Source organism: Lates calcarifer, linkage group LG2, assembly GCF_001640805.2.
Source record: "Lates calcarifer isolate ASB-BC8 linkage group LG2, TLL_Latcal_v3, whole genome shotgun sequence".
NCBI lineage: Eukaryota > Metazoa > Chordata > Actinopteri > Centropomidae > Lates > Lates calcarifer.
The window spans coordinates 25,349,911-25,370,671 of NC_066834.1; the positions used below are offsets into that span (position 1 = coordinate 25,349,911).

General features: G+C 38.0%; 2 protein-coding genes across 4 annotated transcripts; both read right to left on the bottom strand.

The window, feature by feature from the left end:
* Positions 1–2,128: 2,128 nt before the first annotated feature.
* Positions 2,129–8,968, bottom strand: LOC108876980 (interferon regulatory factor 1). The gene is made up of 7 exons (XM_018666853.2): positions 8,754–8,968; positions 8,505–8,604; positions 5,296–5,475; positions 5,043–5,201; positions 4,902–4,954; positions 4,730–4,820; positions 2,129–2,950 (listed from the first exon to the last, which is right to left on the bottom strand). Exons 1-7 carry the CDS (start codon positions 8,841–8,843, stop codon positions 2,832–2,834), a joined length of 792 nt encoding a protein of 263 aa, XP_018522369.1. The 5' UTR covers positions 8,844–8,968; the 3' UTR covers positions 2,129–2,831.
* Positions 8,969–10,172: 1,204 nt separating this feature from the next.
* LOC108877014 (uncharacterized) lies at positions 10,173–20,737 on the bottom strand. Of its 3 annotated transcripts, none has more exons than XM_051077378.1 (10): positions 20,578–20,735; positions 20,426–20,499; positions 20,218–20,338; positions 19,851–19,996; positions 19,608–19,750; positions 19,344–19,506; positions 12,926–13,019; positions 12,693–12,771; positions 12,160–12,233; positions 10,173–12,059 (listed from the first exon to the last, which is right to left on the bottom strand). In XM_051077378.1, the coding sequence occupies exons 1-10, from the start codon at positions 20,610–20,612 to the stop codon at positions 11,066–11,068; spliced, it is 1,923 nt and encodes a 640-aa protein (XP_050933335.1). In that variant the 5' UTR covers positions 20,613–20,735; the 3' UTR covers positions 10,173–11,065. The 3 variants fall into 3 exon arrangements, with proteins under 3 accessions (XP_050933335.1, XP_018522433.1, XP_018522434.1); XM_018666917.2 differs by lacking the exons at positions 19,344–19,506; positions 19,608–19,750; positions 19,851–19,996; ... (1 more) ...; positions 20,426–20,499; positions 20,578–20,735 and adding exons at positions 13,649–13,811; positions 13,913–14,055; positions 14,157–14,308; ... (1 more) ...; positions 14,731–14,801; positions 14,908–15,066; XM_018666918.2 differs by lacking the exons at positions 10,173–12,059; positions 12,160–12,233; positions 12,693–12,771; positions 12,926–13,019 and adding exons at positions 16,322–17,769; positions 17,942–18,015; positions 18,281–18,359; positions 18,516–18,609 and having other exon boundaries at positions 20,578–20,737.
* Between the last annotated feature and the right edge of the window lie 24 nt (positions 20,738–20,761).

Sequence of the window (20,761 nt, forward strand, 5' to 3'; positions counted from 1 at the left end):
AATATATATTGTCACATTAGTAATGTCATTTACAGCCTTAAAACTGCTGGTTTCCCAACATTCACTGACGGTTTTAATAATGTGATTCACCAGGCTAAGACATTGTCACAGAGATCTAATGTTTCTGTTTAAATGTTTCTGTAGTAACTCCTGTGTAGAAAGAGATCAATATATGTGTAGACTAGTTTGTGTCTTTTTTTTTTCCAGCTCTGGGTTAAATGCTGTAGTACTGTATGTACAGACATACTGGGATTGCAGTATACTATGTGACCAGCAGGCTGTGTTGGTGGACTGGTTGAATGTGACTTTAAAAATCTTGAAAAAATTTGATTCCTTTTGGGATTCCTGTCACAGGACTTATTTTGATTTTTATTATGATGATACTGTAAATATATAACATAAAAGTAATGGATCCATGGTTTATATGTATTCAGGGTCATACATATTTTGGGTTACTTTCCTGTACAACTTTACAGGGAAGGTACGGTTGCAGCAGTGTTTTTTTTTTTTTTTTTTTTTTTTTTTTTTTCTTTCCTGAGGATCTGCCTGATATGTAGTTTCCACTTTGAGGGAAATTCATCTGTCTGCATTTTTCAGAATAAACAAAGAGAAATAAATGTTATCTGTTGATGATTGACTGACTGTGTGTTCCATGTTTTCGCTCCAAGCCAAAACCCCTCATCTATGGGTGTGAGAAAGGGGGGCAACTGAGCTCATTCTTAAGAAAAGCACAAATGATTTTAACATTAAAAAGGATTCTTGTAAATAAGTAGTAGTGGAACAAATGTATCAGATTCCTTGCTTAACTAAAAGTAAAAATAGTAAAAACCAATGATGAATGATGTAAAAATACTCCATTACAAGTAAAAGAACAGCATCCAAGATCCTACTTAGGTCAAAATAGTTCCTTAAGTATCGAAAGTAAAAGTACTCATTCTGCTGTAAACCCCTGTGATCTATTGTTTGTTCTGATATTACTAGATAGTTTATACTGTTTTGCATCAGTGTGTAAGCAGTATTTTGCTGGTTGAGGTGGAGCTAGTTTTAGCTAAATCTGAAGGGGTCATACAATTATGATTGATGGGAGAGGAAGGAAGAAAAAAAAACACAGGTGTGATTGAAGGCTACATTAGTCAGGTGTGCCAGTATGCCTGGAATGGCACTTTGACACTTGACAACAAAGCGATAATTAGCTTCTGCAAAGTCTAAATGTCTTCAAATACAAACAGCATGTAAAGTCCAGGCACAAATAACTGGTGCAAAATATGTATTTTAGGTATATGTAGGTGTAGTTATAGGCAGTTATAATCAATGAATAGTTGTTTTCATATGCACTCACTCTCATTCAAATTAGGGTTTCATATGAAATGCCTCAAACACAGTGTATTGGGGCAGCAGCTTTTTAAAAGTAGTGTTTTTGCAATCAGACTAGAGAGATTAGATTTCATGAGATCACATTGATGTTAACTGAACCTGGGATTGTGAGTTCAGTTGGCTTATGGCTGTATTTGGTACTTTGCATGCCTTTCTTTTTACAGTTACAGGACAAGTCTGACCACTTGTTTATTCACAGTGAAGCACTCTTGACAAATTATATTTTATCTAATTACTTCCCTGCTGCCACAGTGAGTAGGGTGATGTGTCACATAGGTCGACACACACAAACAGAACAACAAAGGGTTCTGTGCCTCGTCTTCCTTAAAATGTTACAACCGTGAATACACAAGTTCTAAAAACTTGACAAACAATAAAGATTCCTTACAAGTTGGTTTCTTTTTATTATCACATCCATGTAATGAAGAGTTGACAGTAGTGTAATAATGACAGTGGATGACTGCCAAATGTAATTATTTCTGTGTTGGCTCTGGAGTGATACACACAGCCTCCTTTAATCCATATATGCTTTTAGTCAAGAAAAATGAGCTGAGAGTCGAGGCATCTCCTGAGCTGCGCTGTCAATTACCACAATGTCCTTACAGGAAGTATATGTATTTGCATTAAATCTGAGGGCAATTTTTTAAAATTAAATTAATCTTAAAAAATTAAGACAAAACTGGTAGCTGTTAAACACAGGTTCTAACAACTCATTTAGTATTTAAAAGAAAAAAAAAACGTCAAGCACACAAAACAATATATAATATACTTTTATATTTGATTAATGCAGGATTATTTTAAAAAACAAAACAAATGATAAACAAGTCGTACAGTATCACACAAAACAAATTACATCACAAATTGCATCAATGAAAACATACAAAATTATCATGAGTAGCTGATGCTGAGAAATCATAAAAAATGATTTAAAAAAACAAAGGCACGTAGATATATAGGAATCACACACATTCTGTATATACGTACAAAAACATATATATATATTGCATCTTAAGTCAGCTTCGAACATCAGCATTTTATTTTACTGTATGCTGGCTAAACATCCAGTAAAGAAATATTAGAGTAATAACTGATCCTACACTGCAGCGAAATGATATCTGTTTACTCTATAAGCTGTGGTGTGAGCTTGGTGTCAGTTCAGTGAGTGTGAGGCATTGAACCGTAGTGAACCCAAGTGATGATGACAGAGGTAAAGCTTGGCTTGGAACAGGATCTTCACCTCAGCATGCTCAGCAGAGAGGATGACCGACCAACTGACTGACAAAGCAATATATCTGTCTGCTCACCCTCTCTTGTTTCTCTCTTTCAGTGGTCAGCTCAGCAGATAAATAGCAGTAGGGAAACAGTTGAAGGTTAGCAAGGAAGCCTGAAGAAAAAGTAGCTTATAATCAAATACTGGGTAAACACAAACAGCAGGGGGACCACTCGTTGGTGCACAGCTATGGCATCAGTGTTTGCTGATGTGTGGACCAATCAGAGAGTTCCTTGATGTAGTTTGGACCAAACAGGTCAGTGTAGTTCTCTTGGTACAAAGAGTATGGGTTATCATCACCAGCACCTGCAGAGCAGAAAACAACATTCATGTACAACAACACTGAACATCTGGACATATAATCTTTTGCAGCTTGGTCAACTAAGAAAGATGGTCTTTTATTCTCCCAATAATATTCACAGTAAATTTCACATTTTGTCTCTAGTATGAGATTCTTTTATGGAAGATTTAAAATACAAAATAAAAATAAATCAACAAAGATTAAATACAATATACATTGTAATATATATTTCATTTAGAGATAAACATTTGCTACAGCACTATTAATTGAAAAATATAAGGACATTTACTTTGTATTTTGCTTTTAACAACTGAATTTATTGTATTTTATTGAGGCATGAATTTTCCATGCCATGTCATTAGTTTTCGTGAGAAGGAATGTAGAAGGTTTTTCTTTTCTGAAATGGGAAAACAATTAATTCATTTATCAAAAAAATTATTGAAAAATCACCATTTAACATATGTGTCATTACATTATAACCATAAACACATACATAAATAGGAAATGTTTGTAAGAACTTGTGTTTCACTTTATGTCATTTTTTGGTCTGTTCTAATTTATGCATTTTAAATCTTCCATATTTTGCATGGCAGCATTCATTTGTCAACATATAATACTGGCCTACTACTGCTGAAGTATGATAGATTTTTGAATTAACTCACAAATTATATGAAGAAATTATATATAAGACCGTTAATCAACTATGAATTGGGAATAAAATCAATGAGAGGTCAATGACAATCCTAATCCACACAAAGACACAAACTACATACATGTCTGTATATATACAGTATCAGTCAAAAGTTTGGACACACCTTCTCATTCAGTGGTTTTCTATATTTTATTATTTTCTGCATTGTAGATTAATAATGAAGACATCAAAACCATGAAGGAACACATATGGAATTATGTAGTAAACAAAAAAGTGTTAAACAAACCAGAATTTTAGATTCTCCAAAGTAGCCACATTTTGCTTTGATGACAGCTTTGCACACTTCTGGACATTAGACCTTCTCTGTAATCTGTACTTTGATCTGATGAGTCCTAATTTGAGATTTTTGGTTCCACCTGTCATGTCTTTTTGAGATGCAGAAAAGGTGAGCGGATGGTTTCTACATGTGTGGGTCCCACAGTGAAGCATGGAGGAGGAGGTGTGATGGTGTGGGGGTGCTTTGATGGTGACACTGTTGGTGAATCAAAATTCAAGGCACATTTAACCAGAATGGCTACCACAGCATTCTGCAGCAACATGTCATCCCATCTAGTCAGTTTGACCATCGTTGTTTTTTAAGACGACAATGACCCCAAACACACCTCCAGGCCATGTAAGGGCTATTTGACCAAGAAGGAGAGTGATGGATGACCTGGCCTCTACAATCACCTGACCTTGAGATGGTTGAGATGGGTTGGGATGAGTTGAACCACAGAGTGAAGGCAAAGCAGCCAACGAGTGCTCAGCACCTCTGGGAATTTCTTCAGGACTGTTGGAAAACCATTCCAGATGACTACCTCATTAATCTGACTGAGAGTGTGCAAAGCTGTCATCAAAGCAAGAGGTGGCTACTTTGAAGAATCCAAAATATAAAACATATTCTGGTTTATTTTAACACTGTTGTTTACTGCATAATTCCATATATGTTCTTTCATAGTTTTAATGTCTTCAATATTAATCTACAATGTAGAAAATAATAGAAATAAAGGAAAACCACTGAATGAGAAAGTGTGTCCAAACTTTTGACTGATATGGTATATGTATATGTATATGTATATGTATAGTGCCCTACAGTGCCAGTGGTCCCACAGTGTGTGAGTTCTCCATCTTCTCTGTTCTGCAGTTTGGTTCCAGAGGTCAGCATTGCTTATGTGGTCCATCAGCTATGGGAGACAAAACGATAAATGTCTGGTCAGAAAAAGTTCACAGCATTTAATCAGTCAGTCAGTCAGTCAGTGGCATACCTTAAACACAGCCTCATTCTGTTCCTGGTCCTCTGGTTTGGCCTCCCACATCCCTGCACAACAACAATAACAATCATCCTTAGGCTATAGAGACAACATCTTTTAAAATCAACATCCACATTGACATAAAAAATCTCTCACCATATGTTTGAGTGCTGCTAAATGTGTCCTCCGCAGGGGTCTCCACCCTCTGTGGTGTGTCTGAAATGGGTTTCGTTGCTGTGGGTTGCCAGGTGTGCGTGGTGTATGTATCATCACCTAAACTCGCTTGTCGTTCTCTAGGCCTGCTGAACCTCAGCCCTGAGAGATGGGAGGACAGGACAGCACGGTCACTGCATGAGGTCTCTGTGAGAATACTGTCTATCGAGATATGATTCTTATGCACATGGCCTACCTCTCCTGCGTCTGTGTGCTTGTGTGCTGGGCAGCATCCTATAGACTCTGTAAGCGTTGCTGCCTCTCTTCCTGCTGTGCTCTCTTAGCTCACATACGTCAGGCAGAGAATTCAAGGCACAGCGGAAATTCGCTTTCCACGTCTTGGGATCTGGCTTGTCTTTGCCTGGACGGTACCGTCCTGAAGCAAACAAACATAGAGACAAACAGTGGTCTGTGTGTTTTGTTTTTGTTTTTTTAACCCCCATTTTTCTGTTGCTGTGTTTGGCTGTGGTCAGAAGTGTGCTTTGTTGTGCCTGTGGTCATACCTAAGAGTGATGTCAAAAATCATTTCAAAGTGCTGGACCCCAACTGAAAGGAAACACAGCAAGTAGTATCCTGGAATATCTATGCCAGCTAATTGTATAGTTATGTACTTATGCCTTCAAGTTACTTTTTAAAGACTAATTAGATTTCCAGTCATTTTTTTTTTTTTTTTTGATATATAAGTGTGTTTTGCCCCAACACATGATTGTTTCTCCACTCCTATTTTTTTTCTGAACTTTTTTCTGTTTTAGTGATGTTTTGTACAGATATTATGTTACTGACACAACCACTGTATATATTTGGAAAGATGTTTAAGAAAAGCCCATCCCTGCTGTCACCAACATGTCTTGTTATTCATATTCTATGACTATCATTAACATTAATAAATGATCATTTCTCTTCACCGTGTTTATACAACATGTATAAGTATTAATTAGTGAACTAAAATATTCCACCATAATGCACAGAGTTCTGCTCCCATGCTCCAGGTTTTCCTCAACATAGTTATCCAGATAATGTAGTAAACCTTCTTCCTATATAATACCCCAGTTCTAAATACACAGAACTCAGTTATACTCATCAGAAAATATATACTGATTTTGTTGATAAATAATTGTCATGCAACAGCACATTGTTGGAAAGTGTTTTTTTTTAAAAACAGAAGAATGAATGGATGGATGAGCACCAATGCTCTCTTAGTGTTTTGAATTGTTATAAAGTCTGATAATCAATTACTACAATTATACAGTCTACTGGATAATAAAATAAAAATTTTTTGTAGGCTAGAGTTGTAATGAATAACAACAATAAATCAAAAAATAAATCCATATTAATTATACTCTGCAACTGACTGGTTATCTGTTCAGGGTGTATCCTGCCTCTCGCCCAGTGTCAGCTGGGATAGGCTCCAGTGCCCCGCCATAGAAAATGAATGAATGAATTAATATATATTCTACTTATTTATACATTAGCTTAAAGAATAAAACAGATCTTTAAAGCATTTATTGTTTATATTGTGTTTAGTGTTAAACATTATATATTAAATATATCATCACATCAGAACTATATCAGCTTTATTAATGTTGGGACAAACAAACAAATAAGCAGATTTAATTGTTGCCAGCAGACCAGCTATCTTAAACTGTTCAGTGACTTCATCCACTGTGCTGAGTCCTTTCCCATATTTAGCACCACAGTGTGATTTGGACCTCAGCCAGTCCTCTAAGTGTAACTGCTAGCCTCAGTGAACAAAAATCACTGAAGCTTAAAAAGATCCACTATGGATCATTTACAGCACAAAAGGACTAACAAGAAAAAAAAGGAGTAGGCTACATGTAGCAGCAGCTTTATTTTGCACATGATGCTGTAACCTCCCACAGTCATTAATGACTTTAAAATCTTCCCAAGTTTTGTGTCAAAGACCATCTGAATTTGTAACAGCGTCATTTTTGAATAACTACACAGATGATTCATAAATGTTCTATGTATTATTATTATTATTATTATCTTTTTTTTAATCTAATGAATTTTGAGCAGTCTTTGAACTTTGACAGCAATATGATCACCCTGCACATTCACAGCAACTGAACTGGAGCTTTCCCATGTGATGTGATGCAGCTACAGTCACAAACCATGACTTTCCCAAGACAGAAATATGTAATGGCTTTCACACGCGTGTGTGTGTCTTTGTGTGTGTGGATACAACCTGTATCCTCAACTCATTACCCAGAACAGTAAAAGTAAAATCCTCTGGTTATGAAATTATGAAACAAAAGATCAGAGATAATCATTCAAGAAAGCACACATAACACAGTTATTTGTCTGATTATTGACTAAATGAACTGAGAGGATTACTATAGATAATTTGCACTTGATTATGAGTTTTACAGTGCCTTGGGAACATGTAAAATGTAAACACAAATCTAGGCAGCGACTGGATTTGAAAGCTTTTAAATGTACAGAGTGTAGCTCACACTAAAAACCGAATGGACTATCTGAAACTGATTCATCTTTTCCCAGTTTCAGTCATTTTATTATCAGTTTGCTTTTAAGTTGTCATAGCATAGATCGGACCGAGATGCCTGCATGTTTTACAGATTTCTGGTGGTATGCCATCTATCTTTCCCAAGATGATTTATGTGTTTAACTGGCATACTCTGGTCTTATCTGAAGTTGCCGTGCAGCACTTAGCTGGAAATCAGGATAATGCCAAGAATGTGGTTAATCTAGAAAGACAATACAACCGTGGCTGCTCTTCACTGGAAACATCTCTGCCGAGGAGGAATCACGCCAGCATGCAGATCTCATCAGGAAGAATATATAATTTCCAAAATGCACATTTCAACTTTACATAACATTGAGAAACAATTTTTTCTTCAATAAAGTCATCCAGTAAAATTGGATCATTTTAACTTTCAATGAGAGATCCCTGGCCTACACTGAACCAGGGATGTTGTGAATGCATTCTGCCATCAAGCCACCAGGATACTGTAAAACTGAAAAACTAATGCCAAATACAAAGTGAGGTGGGAGGTCTTGGTGTATTATAAACTATTAAATGGTTATGTACTGCCATGAATGCCTAATAGGAGGACTTAAAATGAAGTGATACATACAATAAACCTTGGACACTGTGATATGTTTTTACATCACAATATTATGATATTGATTTTAAGCAGTTGTAGTGCTTGAGCTCTGGCCCCAGCAGTTCATTCTGATAATTGTTTGCAACTAGAGATCACAAATTTTTCTACTGTTTTACTCATATGTTGTTCAAAGCATCAAAACACCAACGGGCAAGTATCAGGCAAAGTACCTTGGACTGATAAAATAAGAGCAGTTCCTACAGAAGATAGACAAACAATAGTGTGGGAAAATACAACTGTATTTGTATAGAGCCCCTACCAGTGTGCATGGCCCAACTCCGGAAGAGTGTAGCATCTCGGTCAATACTCCAGCCATGACGAGCGGCATGTGTCCATGGGATTTGGAAGATTCGTGCTGACTGTAGAACAAAGTACAATAAAGTAGCATTAAAACAAGTTACACTATCGCAGAGAGTATTTTCTGATTCAATTATTTTTTGTACCCAGATGTATATGCCTGTGCATCTGTAGGTGTGTCATTGGTGTGTGAAGGGGTGAGGGGGTCTACCTGGTCCAGCCAGCTGACCCCTGGATAACTCCCAGATTGAATCTGCTCCTCCAGCCACGGCCTCAGCCTCAGCCGACCTGGTTGTTGCATGCCGCAGTCCGAGTGTCAGGTGTGCAGAAAGGTGTTCAGTACAGATGCGTCAGCAGCCACACTGGAGTTTCAGCAGTAGCAGAAAATTTCTTAGAAGCTCAGATTAAATCATAGGTTATTCTTGGACACCATTCCTCCTCCTGTGGATTCTTCCAATCAAAGACCTTACAGTTACGACAATCCCTCCAATAACCTTCTTCGCTCTTTAAGTGGCTTCTCCAATTACAGGAAATACTGAAAATACTTGTATTGTTCTCCTCAAGAGTGAGACTGAGGTAGATTATGATGGCACTGACAGGTGTACGGTGCCTCTACACATTTTTTTAATGGTTTTTCCTACAATTATTACAGTTAGTATAAAACTGTACAAATCTGTGGATTCACCACCATATGCATACAATTATTCAAGATCAAACACATGGTAAATGCACAGTATAGTAGTTTGTTGCATGTAATTCTGGCATGTACAAGTTATTTGCTGGGTTAAAGTCAGTGCTAAAATATTTTGGTGACTATATTGTTTTTCACGTGGCTCAGCACAAAGTTACTGTGACAGTAGTGAGACAGTGTGAATTTATGTAAGACCACCAGGTGGAAGCAGAGTAAACATTCTATGTGACAGACGAGCTGCATGTTGCGACGGTACCTTTACTTTTGAAGTTCATATAAAAGCAGTATCATTCTGTGATGTGAACATGTGGTTTGATACAATATTACACACAGTGCACAGTTACATGTACAGATGAGCCGTGGAAATAACTAGTATTACATATTAATATACTGTACATTATTTATGCTTAACTTCATATCTTAATTTTAGTGGCAATGAGTATTCTGCAAAATCAAGATTTTATCATTAAAATCATTATTTTTAATCTGCCTCAGGAGAACAATACAAAGTATACTAGTATACTACCCTTCCAATTACATGACATGTTTTTTGTGCAACTGTTCACACTCAAATTGCCTTGATACCTATTTTCACCCGAAACTGTGTCAAATTGAGAAAGGACATTCTGCAGTCTTTTTATGCAGTCTTTCACAAGTTCCTCCTAACATAGCTGTAGGTTGTTTTCTAGATATGACCTGGCATTTTTGTGCTTACAGTGGAACACAATAACAAAAAACTGCTACCTTGGATGAACGTCTCCAAGTCCAAGCATTTTTTTTCACTGTGTTCATTATTTATAGGTCATTACTGTGTTATGTGCAGAGATGTCACATACACTTTAAGCAAATGGAAACCACTTGTTGTGCATTTCAACATTTCAACAAAACTCAGCAGAAGTGCCCCGTTCAAGCAAAAACAAGTCAGGACAATCCACAGACCACAATGTGAACAACTTTTATTTCAACATAAAATATGTCTTAATAGTAACATTTGCTTGATTCACACTTACTGGCTTAATCCTATAGTGAAATAGATTTGTTGGTTATTTACATTAGCTGTGATGATGAGCACAGCCTACTGGTGATGCATGTTTCTGTGGAAAAGTCTCAGCACTTCCAGAGAAGAGCTATGAGGAAGTAATTTCACAACCCTGAACAGTGCCAGCAATGCATGTCAGCTGATTGCCGGGGCTTGTTTCAGACACAGAATTAAGTTAGCTTTTATTTAATTCCAATGGCCAAATTGGCTACATCTGCCATTTTCTTGTCAAATCAAGCCCAGAGAGTAATTTAAATAATCAACCAGAGATGGGTCTTCAGTTAACTTAAACATCACTCTTACTTGATACAGATTTGAGACAGTGGTTCTCTCAGCATTTAAACACCATTGAGCTACATACAAACAACTTGACTAATACTGGTGAGATACATATGCATACATGTGAGATAATAAAAAAATAATAATAAAAACTGTGCACGGCTCCAAAATATTCACACATAACTTGCTTTTAAGGTGTGAAAGTAGGTCCTCATTGAATCAAAGCAACAAAGAAAATGAAATATCCACAACATCCTTTAAACTAGAGTTACCACTTTGCGGTTGTATTCGTATACGTATATATACGTTTGCAATGACTTTGACCTTTGACTTTTGGGCAAATTTGTTTGATTGTTTTGCCAAGTTGGAAACTTGTGTTACAGATACAAACCCAATTCTCAGTATTTTATATCATCCTCCCCCTGTCTCACATTTTCCAAATTTCTCAACAATGGGTATCATTTAAAGATGCAGACATGACACCAGCGAAACATGCATACATAAAAATTCAACATTACACACTTTGATAGCCGCTGTCTGTGATTACTGGAATAGGCTGGTCAGCAGCAATCAAAGAGAGAAAAGGTCTTTGGAGCTCAGAGAGACACTGACCACCCTGGACATTGTTAATGAAACATGGAGTCTCTGGAGGGATCACAGTGAATGTATCTGCTGGATATTTGTCAAAATGCTCCACTCTCTCCTCACTTTTCTGCTCTGAAAAGAAAACATCAGGCTGCCCCACCAAATTTTGAAATGCCTGGTAGTCGTCGTCCACTGGAGGAAAGCTGTGTGAGCCTGCGGGCACGCAGCCGTAGCAGGGATTGTCGTCACACATGGGGACCTCTTCAGTTTTTCCGTTTAGCATCATAGGGCCACCAATCACCTCATCGAGGCTGTCACACCCAGCCTCCACTCTGGATACAGGATCAGTTGACGCAAGTGTGTTGGTGCCGCTAGAGACGGAGGACAAACTGGAGTCTTCTGCATCTGAAAATCGCCCAGAATCTGCATTGCACTGCTGATATGACATGTCTGATGGCATCAGAGATGAAACCCCCGGTGGTAAATTAAGAAGTGGACAAGCTGGTGCCTCATGGTCAGCACAGCTCACCGTGCCACCTTCACTAGGATGGTATCCAGAGTCAAAAAGCATTTCAGCCTGTGACTGGACCTCAGAGCTGTCCATCAACTGATGTGGGCAGCTGGGCATAAGGATGGAATAGGTTTTATTGTCAAAGCCTGATGATCCCGAATCCACATCATCAGCTCTGACGTCAAAAGGAACAGAGAATAAACCGCTGTCCTTGTTTAATTCTGTAAGTGGACTGGTGGTCAAAGGTGATATCGGGCTGATATTAGGGAAGGCTTTACAAAGGGCAACATTAACCTTGGTTATAATGTCTGCAGGTTCTGTGTTAGCATAACTGAGACAAGAGGAACCAATGCTGATCCCGCTGCTTTGCTGAAGGCTCCCACTGCTCGTGTCTGTCAGTGAAACTTTCGACCTGAATACAGAGAAAACCAGTTACCAAAAATGCCATTACAATCACAGAGAAATCCTTAAGGACATGTGTTGTATTGTTGATGCACTAATACCATGCTCACCATGGTTTGCTGTCATCTGAAATGAGGGGCTCAACACAGACATTGGAAATGATGGGTGGCTCAGGCTTCAAGGTCTGAAAGCATAAACACGATTAAAACTACAGATATGAAATATTTCAGTTTGGAAAGTATCTGGAAAGGTTTAAAGCTGTTATCCTTACAGGACCAGCATGTAGGATTTAGTGGCATCTAGCAGTGAGAATGCAGATTGCAACCAATTAAATGCCCATGTAATACTGGTAACACTGGATTACATGCTGCATTGTTTCCTTTGACTCCCTCATGTGGGTGAAGGCAATTTGAATCCAGCACAGGAATGGCAGACTCTGCCACTTATGATGAAAATAACTATATAGAGCAGTAACTGCAAAATGTATTGTAGATGCAGTGAATATCTATTGCCTGAAAAAATACTGACAATAACAAGTATGATGACCCTAATGCTTAAGTGTAATTAAGTAAGATAAGTAGACTGAACAACTGAAGCTGCAGGTTTTTGACCAGTATCAAGTTTACATTACTGGGTGTCTCACCTCTTGGTAATTTGGATACATCATAAGAAATTTTGAATTTGGATATTTGGCAACTTTGTCCCACCACTCTGTCTTCAACCTAAAATCAACCGTGCAAGAAAAAAAAAAAAATCAACAGAATGAATACATGACCCATAAACACTAACACACAGGAGTTTGGCATGTAAGGGGAAAAACCATTCACACAATTCATAGAGAAGCATGTAAATCAATCTTTTATCTGTATGACTTACTTTACATAACAGCCAAATATAGCCCCACTGATAAGGACAGCAACAATACTGAGGCTAATGATGATAGCCAAGAGCATGGCATTAGGGGAGACACCTGTGAAGTAGCACGTAAGAAGTGAGTTAACAAATCATTTTATTTTTGATATACACTGGTGTCCAAAAGTTTGAGATCACATAGCAACACAGGCCAGTTTACAGACTAATTAGAATTCATATATGAGTCTGTCCTGCGCTCTCCCAAAAATATGAACATTTCCATTACAAACATCATTTAAATAACATAAATAGAATCATAACAATATATATCTTGTTATTTTGGAGCAGATTTTAATTAAATTAACAACAGAAATAGATTAACTGAAACATATTTGCTTACTCTCTAAGACCTCAATTTTGAGGCTAACAGGGGTTTTAGATTTTCAATAATGGGTCAGACACACCCTGTATTTTACACACTTCATATATGATTTAAGTTTGATACAATAGCCCCATCCTCTGATTCAGCTTGTCTAATTGGTTTTCAGACTCCTTTTCTACTAATAAACTGCTATGCTGCACTTCGCCCTGGCTTCTCTATTACACAGTTTACAGAATGTGCTTGTTCTCTGAATATTTGTCTGATATTTGATATCAACACTAATATTATGGTAGATATGATACATATACAATATATACAGTATACTGCATAAGAGAAGACAGAAAGATGGTAAAGACGACACTTACTAGTTGTGAATTCCCACTCGTTGCTGCTTTCACTGAACATTTCACTCCAATCAGAGAAGCTTTTCACACTGACAACATATGTTGTACTTGGCTCCAAATCTTGGCCTGATATTTCATACATCTTCAGTTCACCAATGGAAGTTGGTGGGATAAACTGACACACCTGGCATGCAGAAACAAGAAATCAAATGCAAACACCCATGGCTACATCTCTAGAGCAATAGATCTCTGTGTCTATTGTACATTCTTTGACATTACTCCTACCTTTTTAGTGTCTCCTTTTATATGGTACGTCACATTAGCATTTGGACTACTACTGAAAGAGCTCTTCATGTTTGTTTCCCACATCACTTGAAAATTCCCATTAACTTCTTCCACGGAGGTGATTGTAGGGGTTTTGGGCTTTACTGTAGAAGAACAGAGAAAAGAAAAAGTCAGAGGGCAGTCCTTTAGGAATTCTTGCTGCTGTAGATCTGTGGACTTTATTTTAAAAAAAAAGACAACATACTGCTTTCTGAGATACTGATGTTTTTGGACTGGATTCTCTCTCCTCTTTTCCAAACAGTTGCTGTATGAGTCTCCCCTAAAACAAGTGTCATCTGGACAGAGCAACAACACCGTCCAAGGCCACACTCCTTGGGAACTGAGCAAATTTTCTGCCTGTTAAATACAGGGTAATAGATATTTCTGGCTTCTCAGGTTGACTGACTTGATATAGTGATCTTGATTATAATTCCATTTAATTTCACAACCACAGCTTAGTTTAAAAAACGACCATCTTAACACTATATATTTACTTTGTAGTGAAACACAAAAAATAAGGATAAACAGCTCACCCATAACCGTCATTGCTCTGCAGAGTCAAACTGTATTCAGAGCAGTTTTGTGCGTCAAAGTCGCACGACATCTCGCCGTCCAGGTTGTTGGTACAGTCAAGATACAGGCCTGTTTCGTTATGAACTCCTGTGCGGAACAGACATTACCCGGAGAGAATAATCGTGAGAGTGAGTTATTGAAGAAGTAGCCTTAAAAAAAAAAAAAAAAAAAAAAAAAAAATCTGTCTAAATGTCCAGTATACGTACCAGGTACAGCTGTTACAGTCGCAATATTTCCTAAAATCAGCAGGATAAAATACATCCTGTCGCGAACTGGCCTGAAAGCAAACACAGTGGCAGAGGTTTTTTTTTTTTTTTCCCCCTTAAACGCAATACATTTGATGATTTTAAATCACACAAACATTTTCCAAGAATCTACATTACCTGTTTAATTTCATCCTTGTTCCCTTCGACCACAAAAATCCACCGAAAGCTATCATAAGTGAAAGTGAGCAGAGTTTGCTACGTGCTTACAGTAGAGTGCCTCAGTCTGTCAGTCTTTCTGGTCTGGGAAGCCGTTTATGGATACAATGCACTTACGACTGCGCCACCAATACATGGGAAGTGTATACGCCACTCCCATTTCCTCAAAGAGTAGAAGGAAGACAACATACGCACTTTGGACCAAGCAGATTTAGGAAAAATGCTAAAAATAGGGATACCCAACTACTAAAATAAATTAACAGTTAGGCTAGTGAATCTGTGTCTAAACATGTACGACAGATTAAACAGTGGCAGAAGAATCCCCCATAGTTTTAAAAATAATTTTGCACTGCTGCACTTCACTGAGAACAATTAAACTGGCCGATATACTGGGTGGGGTAGACATATTTGTATAACAGCATACTGACTTTGTTCTGCTGTTTTATTTTTTTCAACACATAGAGAAGGGTCATTTAGAAAGTCCTCGTGTCTGAGCATTGCTGCTCTAAAGATGATGAAAGATGTCTAAAATCAGTTTTAACAAATTACTTATTACGTTTATCAGAGGCAACATTTGGAATGATTTTTTTTCTGTATTAATCATTGTTAATCAATATTTCTAATATGTTTTGATATTTTTCTAATTATTTCATCTTTTTTTGTTTGTTTTTTACATTTATGAATATTTGTGTTTGTTAATGTCAGTATTTGTAGCTAGCCTATGTATGTCTCTGAACAGGTACATTACAATAGCCTCTGTGTCCATATTGGACCCACACTGTCATCATTATCTTGACAATGACACTTGATGAAGGATAACTGAACTTTTTAAAACAAACAATGAAAACAGAATAAATGCTAATAGCCATCTATCAGGCAAGACAAACAATCTCTGCAAGATATTCACAGAAGAAAATGCATCATAGCACAGTGAACAGTTAGTGGTCTTGAATATGAATTGAGCTTAGGTTAATTGATAACTCCAAATTCCCTGTAGGTGTGAATGGTTTATTTGTCTATATGAGTTGGCCCTGTTATGGACTGGCGATCTGTACAGGGTGTACAGCTCCCCCACGACCCCTAGATAATGGATGGAATATGAATTGATGTGAACATATGTTAATTGATACATTTAAAAAATATATATCATGACAAAAAATATACCAGCGCAGACTACAAACCTGTATGCTCACTAACCCAAGGGGACTCATTGTGGGCAAAATGTCTTAACCCTCAAAAAGGCAATGACAAATGCTTGACCCTTTTTTTAGGGTCAAGCATTTATTCATGATGGTTACAATAAGGGTTAGAGGCTACAGAATGCATTATCTCAATGAGTTGCCCCCACAGGGATAGTGAAATAAACACATGGGAATGTGTTAGAAATTTTATTTATCTAATTATACAGTGTTACTCATACAGTAAAATCACTTGGACATTACAAATATAAAGATACAAAATACAAAAATATGCCTCAGTGTTGCCTTTACTTATGAAGTTCCTACAAAGAATCCCGTTAACTGATCAAAGCAACATTTATCAAATGCAGAAGAGGTATATTTCACACAAGAGCTTTATGTTGCAAGAGCTGTTCTGCTGAAATATGATGAGTTATGTAGAAATACGGTGTGCACAGTCATTCCCAATGCTCATCTCTGTCTGATTATAGTTCCATTTGTTTAACCTTTTCCCAGAACACCGTTTCTTCTTATACACGGCAACGTGAAGTTCCTTTGAGGTTAACCTATGGTGATGAGTGCAGTGTATATGTCATTTTGGTGCAGGGATGGTTCAAGTTGGTGTGTGCTTCTGTGGAAACTGACCACCAGTTTCAGACGAAAGCTCAGTAGTTTTGCAACCCTGACCAGCAAGTCCGCATAACAGTTGAGTCATGTGGTTTGACTCAAGACACAACTTTCAGTGAGTTCTCGTGTGATTTTGTTTGAAAAAGAGCAGTCTCCTTCCTACATAATTTCTGAGGGTTTTCGTAAGAAACAACTTTAATAAATGATTCTATTTGGTTATTTGCCCAAATGTTCCGCTTTCTCACCACTTCTCTGCTCTGAAAACAAAACATTAGGCTACGCAGCTAGATTTTGAAATGGCTGGTAGTCGTCATCCACTGGAGGAAAACTGTGTGAGCCTGCAGGCAAACAGTGGTAGCAGGGATTGTCATCACATATGGTGCCATCTTCAAAATTTCCTTTTAGCTTCGTGGGGCCATTGACCACCTCATCGAGGCTCTCACACCCAGTCTCAACTCTGGATGCTGGATCACATGACTCAATGGTGTTAGTGGTGCTAGAGACAGAGGACAAACTGGAGTCTTTTGCATATGAAAATGTCCCAGAATCTGCATTGTACTGCTGATATGACATGTTCGCTGGCATCAGAGATGAAACCAACACTGGCAAAATAAGATTAGGATTAGGATTGTATGCAGAGTCACAAACCATTTCAGCCTGTGTCTGGACTTCAGAGCGGTCCATCATGATCTGATGTGGGCAGCTGAGAAAGTTGATGGAATAGGTTATGTTTTCAAAGTCACTGCATCCAGGAGGACTGCCCTCAGCCCTGACACTGTTTGGATTGTAGGGAGCGGAGAATAAACCACTGTCTTCGTTTGATTCTCCAAGCAGATCGGTGGTCACTGACGGTGCTGGCCTGAGTTGTGCAAAGACTTTACCAAGGGCATTCTGAACACCAGCCTTGACGTCCGCAGCAGGTTCTGTGTCAGCAGGTCTGGGAGAAGAAGAGCCAGCATCGATTCCACAGCTTTGCTGAAGGCTCTCACTGCCTGTGTCTGTCAGTGACGCTCCTGACCTGAATACAGAGAAACAAACACACTGACAAAATGATGACTTAGATAAGGAAGCAACATGGCTAACCCCACCGATTGATGGGTGCTAAATCTTTAAAAACAAAAGCAAATAATGATGGCAGCACAACATACAGATGTCTTGTGTTGGTGATGCACCAGCACAGCCATACTTACCCTGGATTAATGTTATTTAAAACAACAGGATCAATGGAGACAGAGCAGAAACTGGTTTGTAACGGCCTCAAGATCTGTAACAAGAAGGATGAAGACAATTCAAATCTTCAATTCTGAAACATTTTAGTTAAATGGATCAATTTGAAGAAAAACTTTACACTTATACAAGAAAACCTAGTATCTAAGTCACCACTGTAGGAAAAAAATATCTTTGGTTTCAAAGCTAAGGTTTAACATTAATGTGGAATGATGTTCATCAGCAAGACATGTAAAAAATGAAACTTTTTAAAGCAACAGCGTCATTGACCATCGTCAGGTTTACATCACTGGGTGTCTTACCTTTTGCTCATCAGGGTGCAAGTCAAAAAGTTTTGGATGCGGAGATTTGGCAACTGTATCCAACCACTTAGCTTTGAAGCTAAACTCAAATGAACAAATAAATCAACAAAATGGCAAACAGAGAGGACACAGACATACATTGTAATACTGGGGTAATTACAGTATTGAAAGAAAGCAGCTATTTTACTAACATGGAAACAAAGAACAGATAATCATTTTTATCTGCATTACTTACATATTGTAACAGACAAACGCAACACCAGTGATGAGGACTGCGGCAAAACTGAGGCCAATAATGATAGCCATGTTAGGGTTGTACGGGGAGGCAGCTGTAAAGTAAGATTTATTATTATTATTATTATTTCTAATTTGAATTTGTTTTTCTTTAACAGATGATGCACAGAGATGTAGACTTGAGAGAAGTACTTGGTGTGCAGCTTTAAATCTTGTTTTACGTTACAGCCCTCAAACAGACCACAATTATTTAATACATACAGGGAATGAATAAAAAAACAAAACTGGGTACCTATACCAGAGTCTCATTGCAGTCAATTAGTGTGTTAATTCTTGAGTTATGGCCAAAAACATGTTTCATGTAATCACAGTGATCTTGACCTTGGAACACCAAAATGTAATCAGTTCATCCTTGAGCCCAAGTGAATGCTTGTGCCAAATTTGAAGAAATTCATTCAAGGTGATTTTGAGGTATCACACTGTTTTAAAAGGTCACAGTGACCTTGAACTTTGACCTCTGATCACTAAATTCTGATCAGTTCTGTCTTGATTCCAAGGGAACGTTTGCGCCAAACTTGTAGGGACTACACTGAGGCATTCCTAAGATGTTGCATTCACAAACCCCAAAACATGTTTTGGAAGGTCACAGTGACCACAGTGACCTCTGCCCTTTGACCACCAAAATGTTATGAGTTCATCTTTGAGTCCAAGTGAATGTTTGTACCAAATATGAAGAAATTCCCTCAAGGCATTAGTGAGATATCGCATTCACAATTTCAACCGCATAAGAATTACAAAGTGACAAAAAGAATGTAGAGACGACACTTACTAGTTGTGAATTCCCACTCGTTGCTGCTTTCACTGAACATTTCACTCCAATCAGAGAAGCTTTTCACACTGACCACATATGTTGTACTTGGCTCCAAATCTTGGCCTGATATTTCATACATCTTCAGTTCACCAATGGAAGTTGGTGGGATAAACTGACACACCTGGCATGCAGAAACAAGAAATCAAATGCAAACACCCATGGCTACATCTCTAGAGCAATAGATCTCTGTGTCTATTGTACATTCTTTGACATTACTCCTACCTTTTTAGTGTCTCCTTTTTTATGGTACGTCACATTAGCATTTGGACTCCTACTGAAAGAGCTCTTCATGTTTGTTTCCCACATCACTTGAAAATTCCCATTAACTTCTTCCACGGAGGTGATTGTAGGGGTTTTGGGCTTTACTGTAGAAGAACAGAGAAAAGAAAAAGTCAGAGGGCAGTCCTTTAGGAATTCTTGCTGCTGTAGATCTGTGGACTTTATTTAAAAAAAAAGACAACATACTGCTTTCTGAGATACTGATGTTTTTGGACTGGATTCTCTCTCCTCTTTTCCAAACAGTTGCTGTATGAGTCTCCCCTAAAACTGTATTGATTTGGACAGAGCAATAACAGCATCCGTCGCACTGCTGGAAAGTGCAATTCCCTTCCCTATGGAATACAAGATAATAGACAACATGCTCTGGATGTATTGAATACTCATATGTCTGGTTTCTCAGATTGCTTCAGTTGTTACAGTTGATATAATAATGCACATGTTTAAAATTCACTGTATTTGATGTGATACATGCAGTTTGTTTAAAATGTACAGCTTCAACACTAAATTCACTGGCTCTGAAGTGAAACGCATTCTGACAATAAAAACAACTCACTCCAGTCCATCGCGCAGGAGAGTCATACTGAATTCAGAGCACTTTTCTGCTTTACATTCGCAAAACATCTTCCCGTCAAAGTCGTTGGTGCAGTCAAGATGTTTTGAGCATGTTTTACTTTCTGCAGCATGAAAGAGACATTAGTACACAAGTCATGAGAAGTAGTCACTATTTAAAAGCTGTGTCTACTGTGCTGTAGCCTACATACCAGACAGTCGTGATGCGGTTGAAATGTTTCCCGGAATAAAAAGCAGGATCAAGCACATCCACCTCAGAAGTCGCCTAAAACCAAAACACGTTATTTTCTTCGGTTGAATGCGGTGCAATTGGGACACAAATAGAGAATTTTTCATTAAGTACCTCTTAGACTCCATTCTCCTCAGAGATAACGACATTTAGTCCCGTTTCGAAGTAGTTTGCTGAGGGCATATTACGCCACTGTCCCACAGTCTTCCTTATGAGAGCGAGCGTGCGTGCGTGCGTGCGTGGGGATGTGTGTGTGTGTGTGTGTGTGTTTCATTTCAGAGGAAAAAAAGCAACGGAC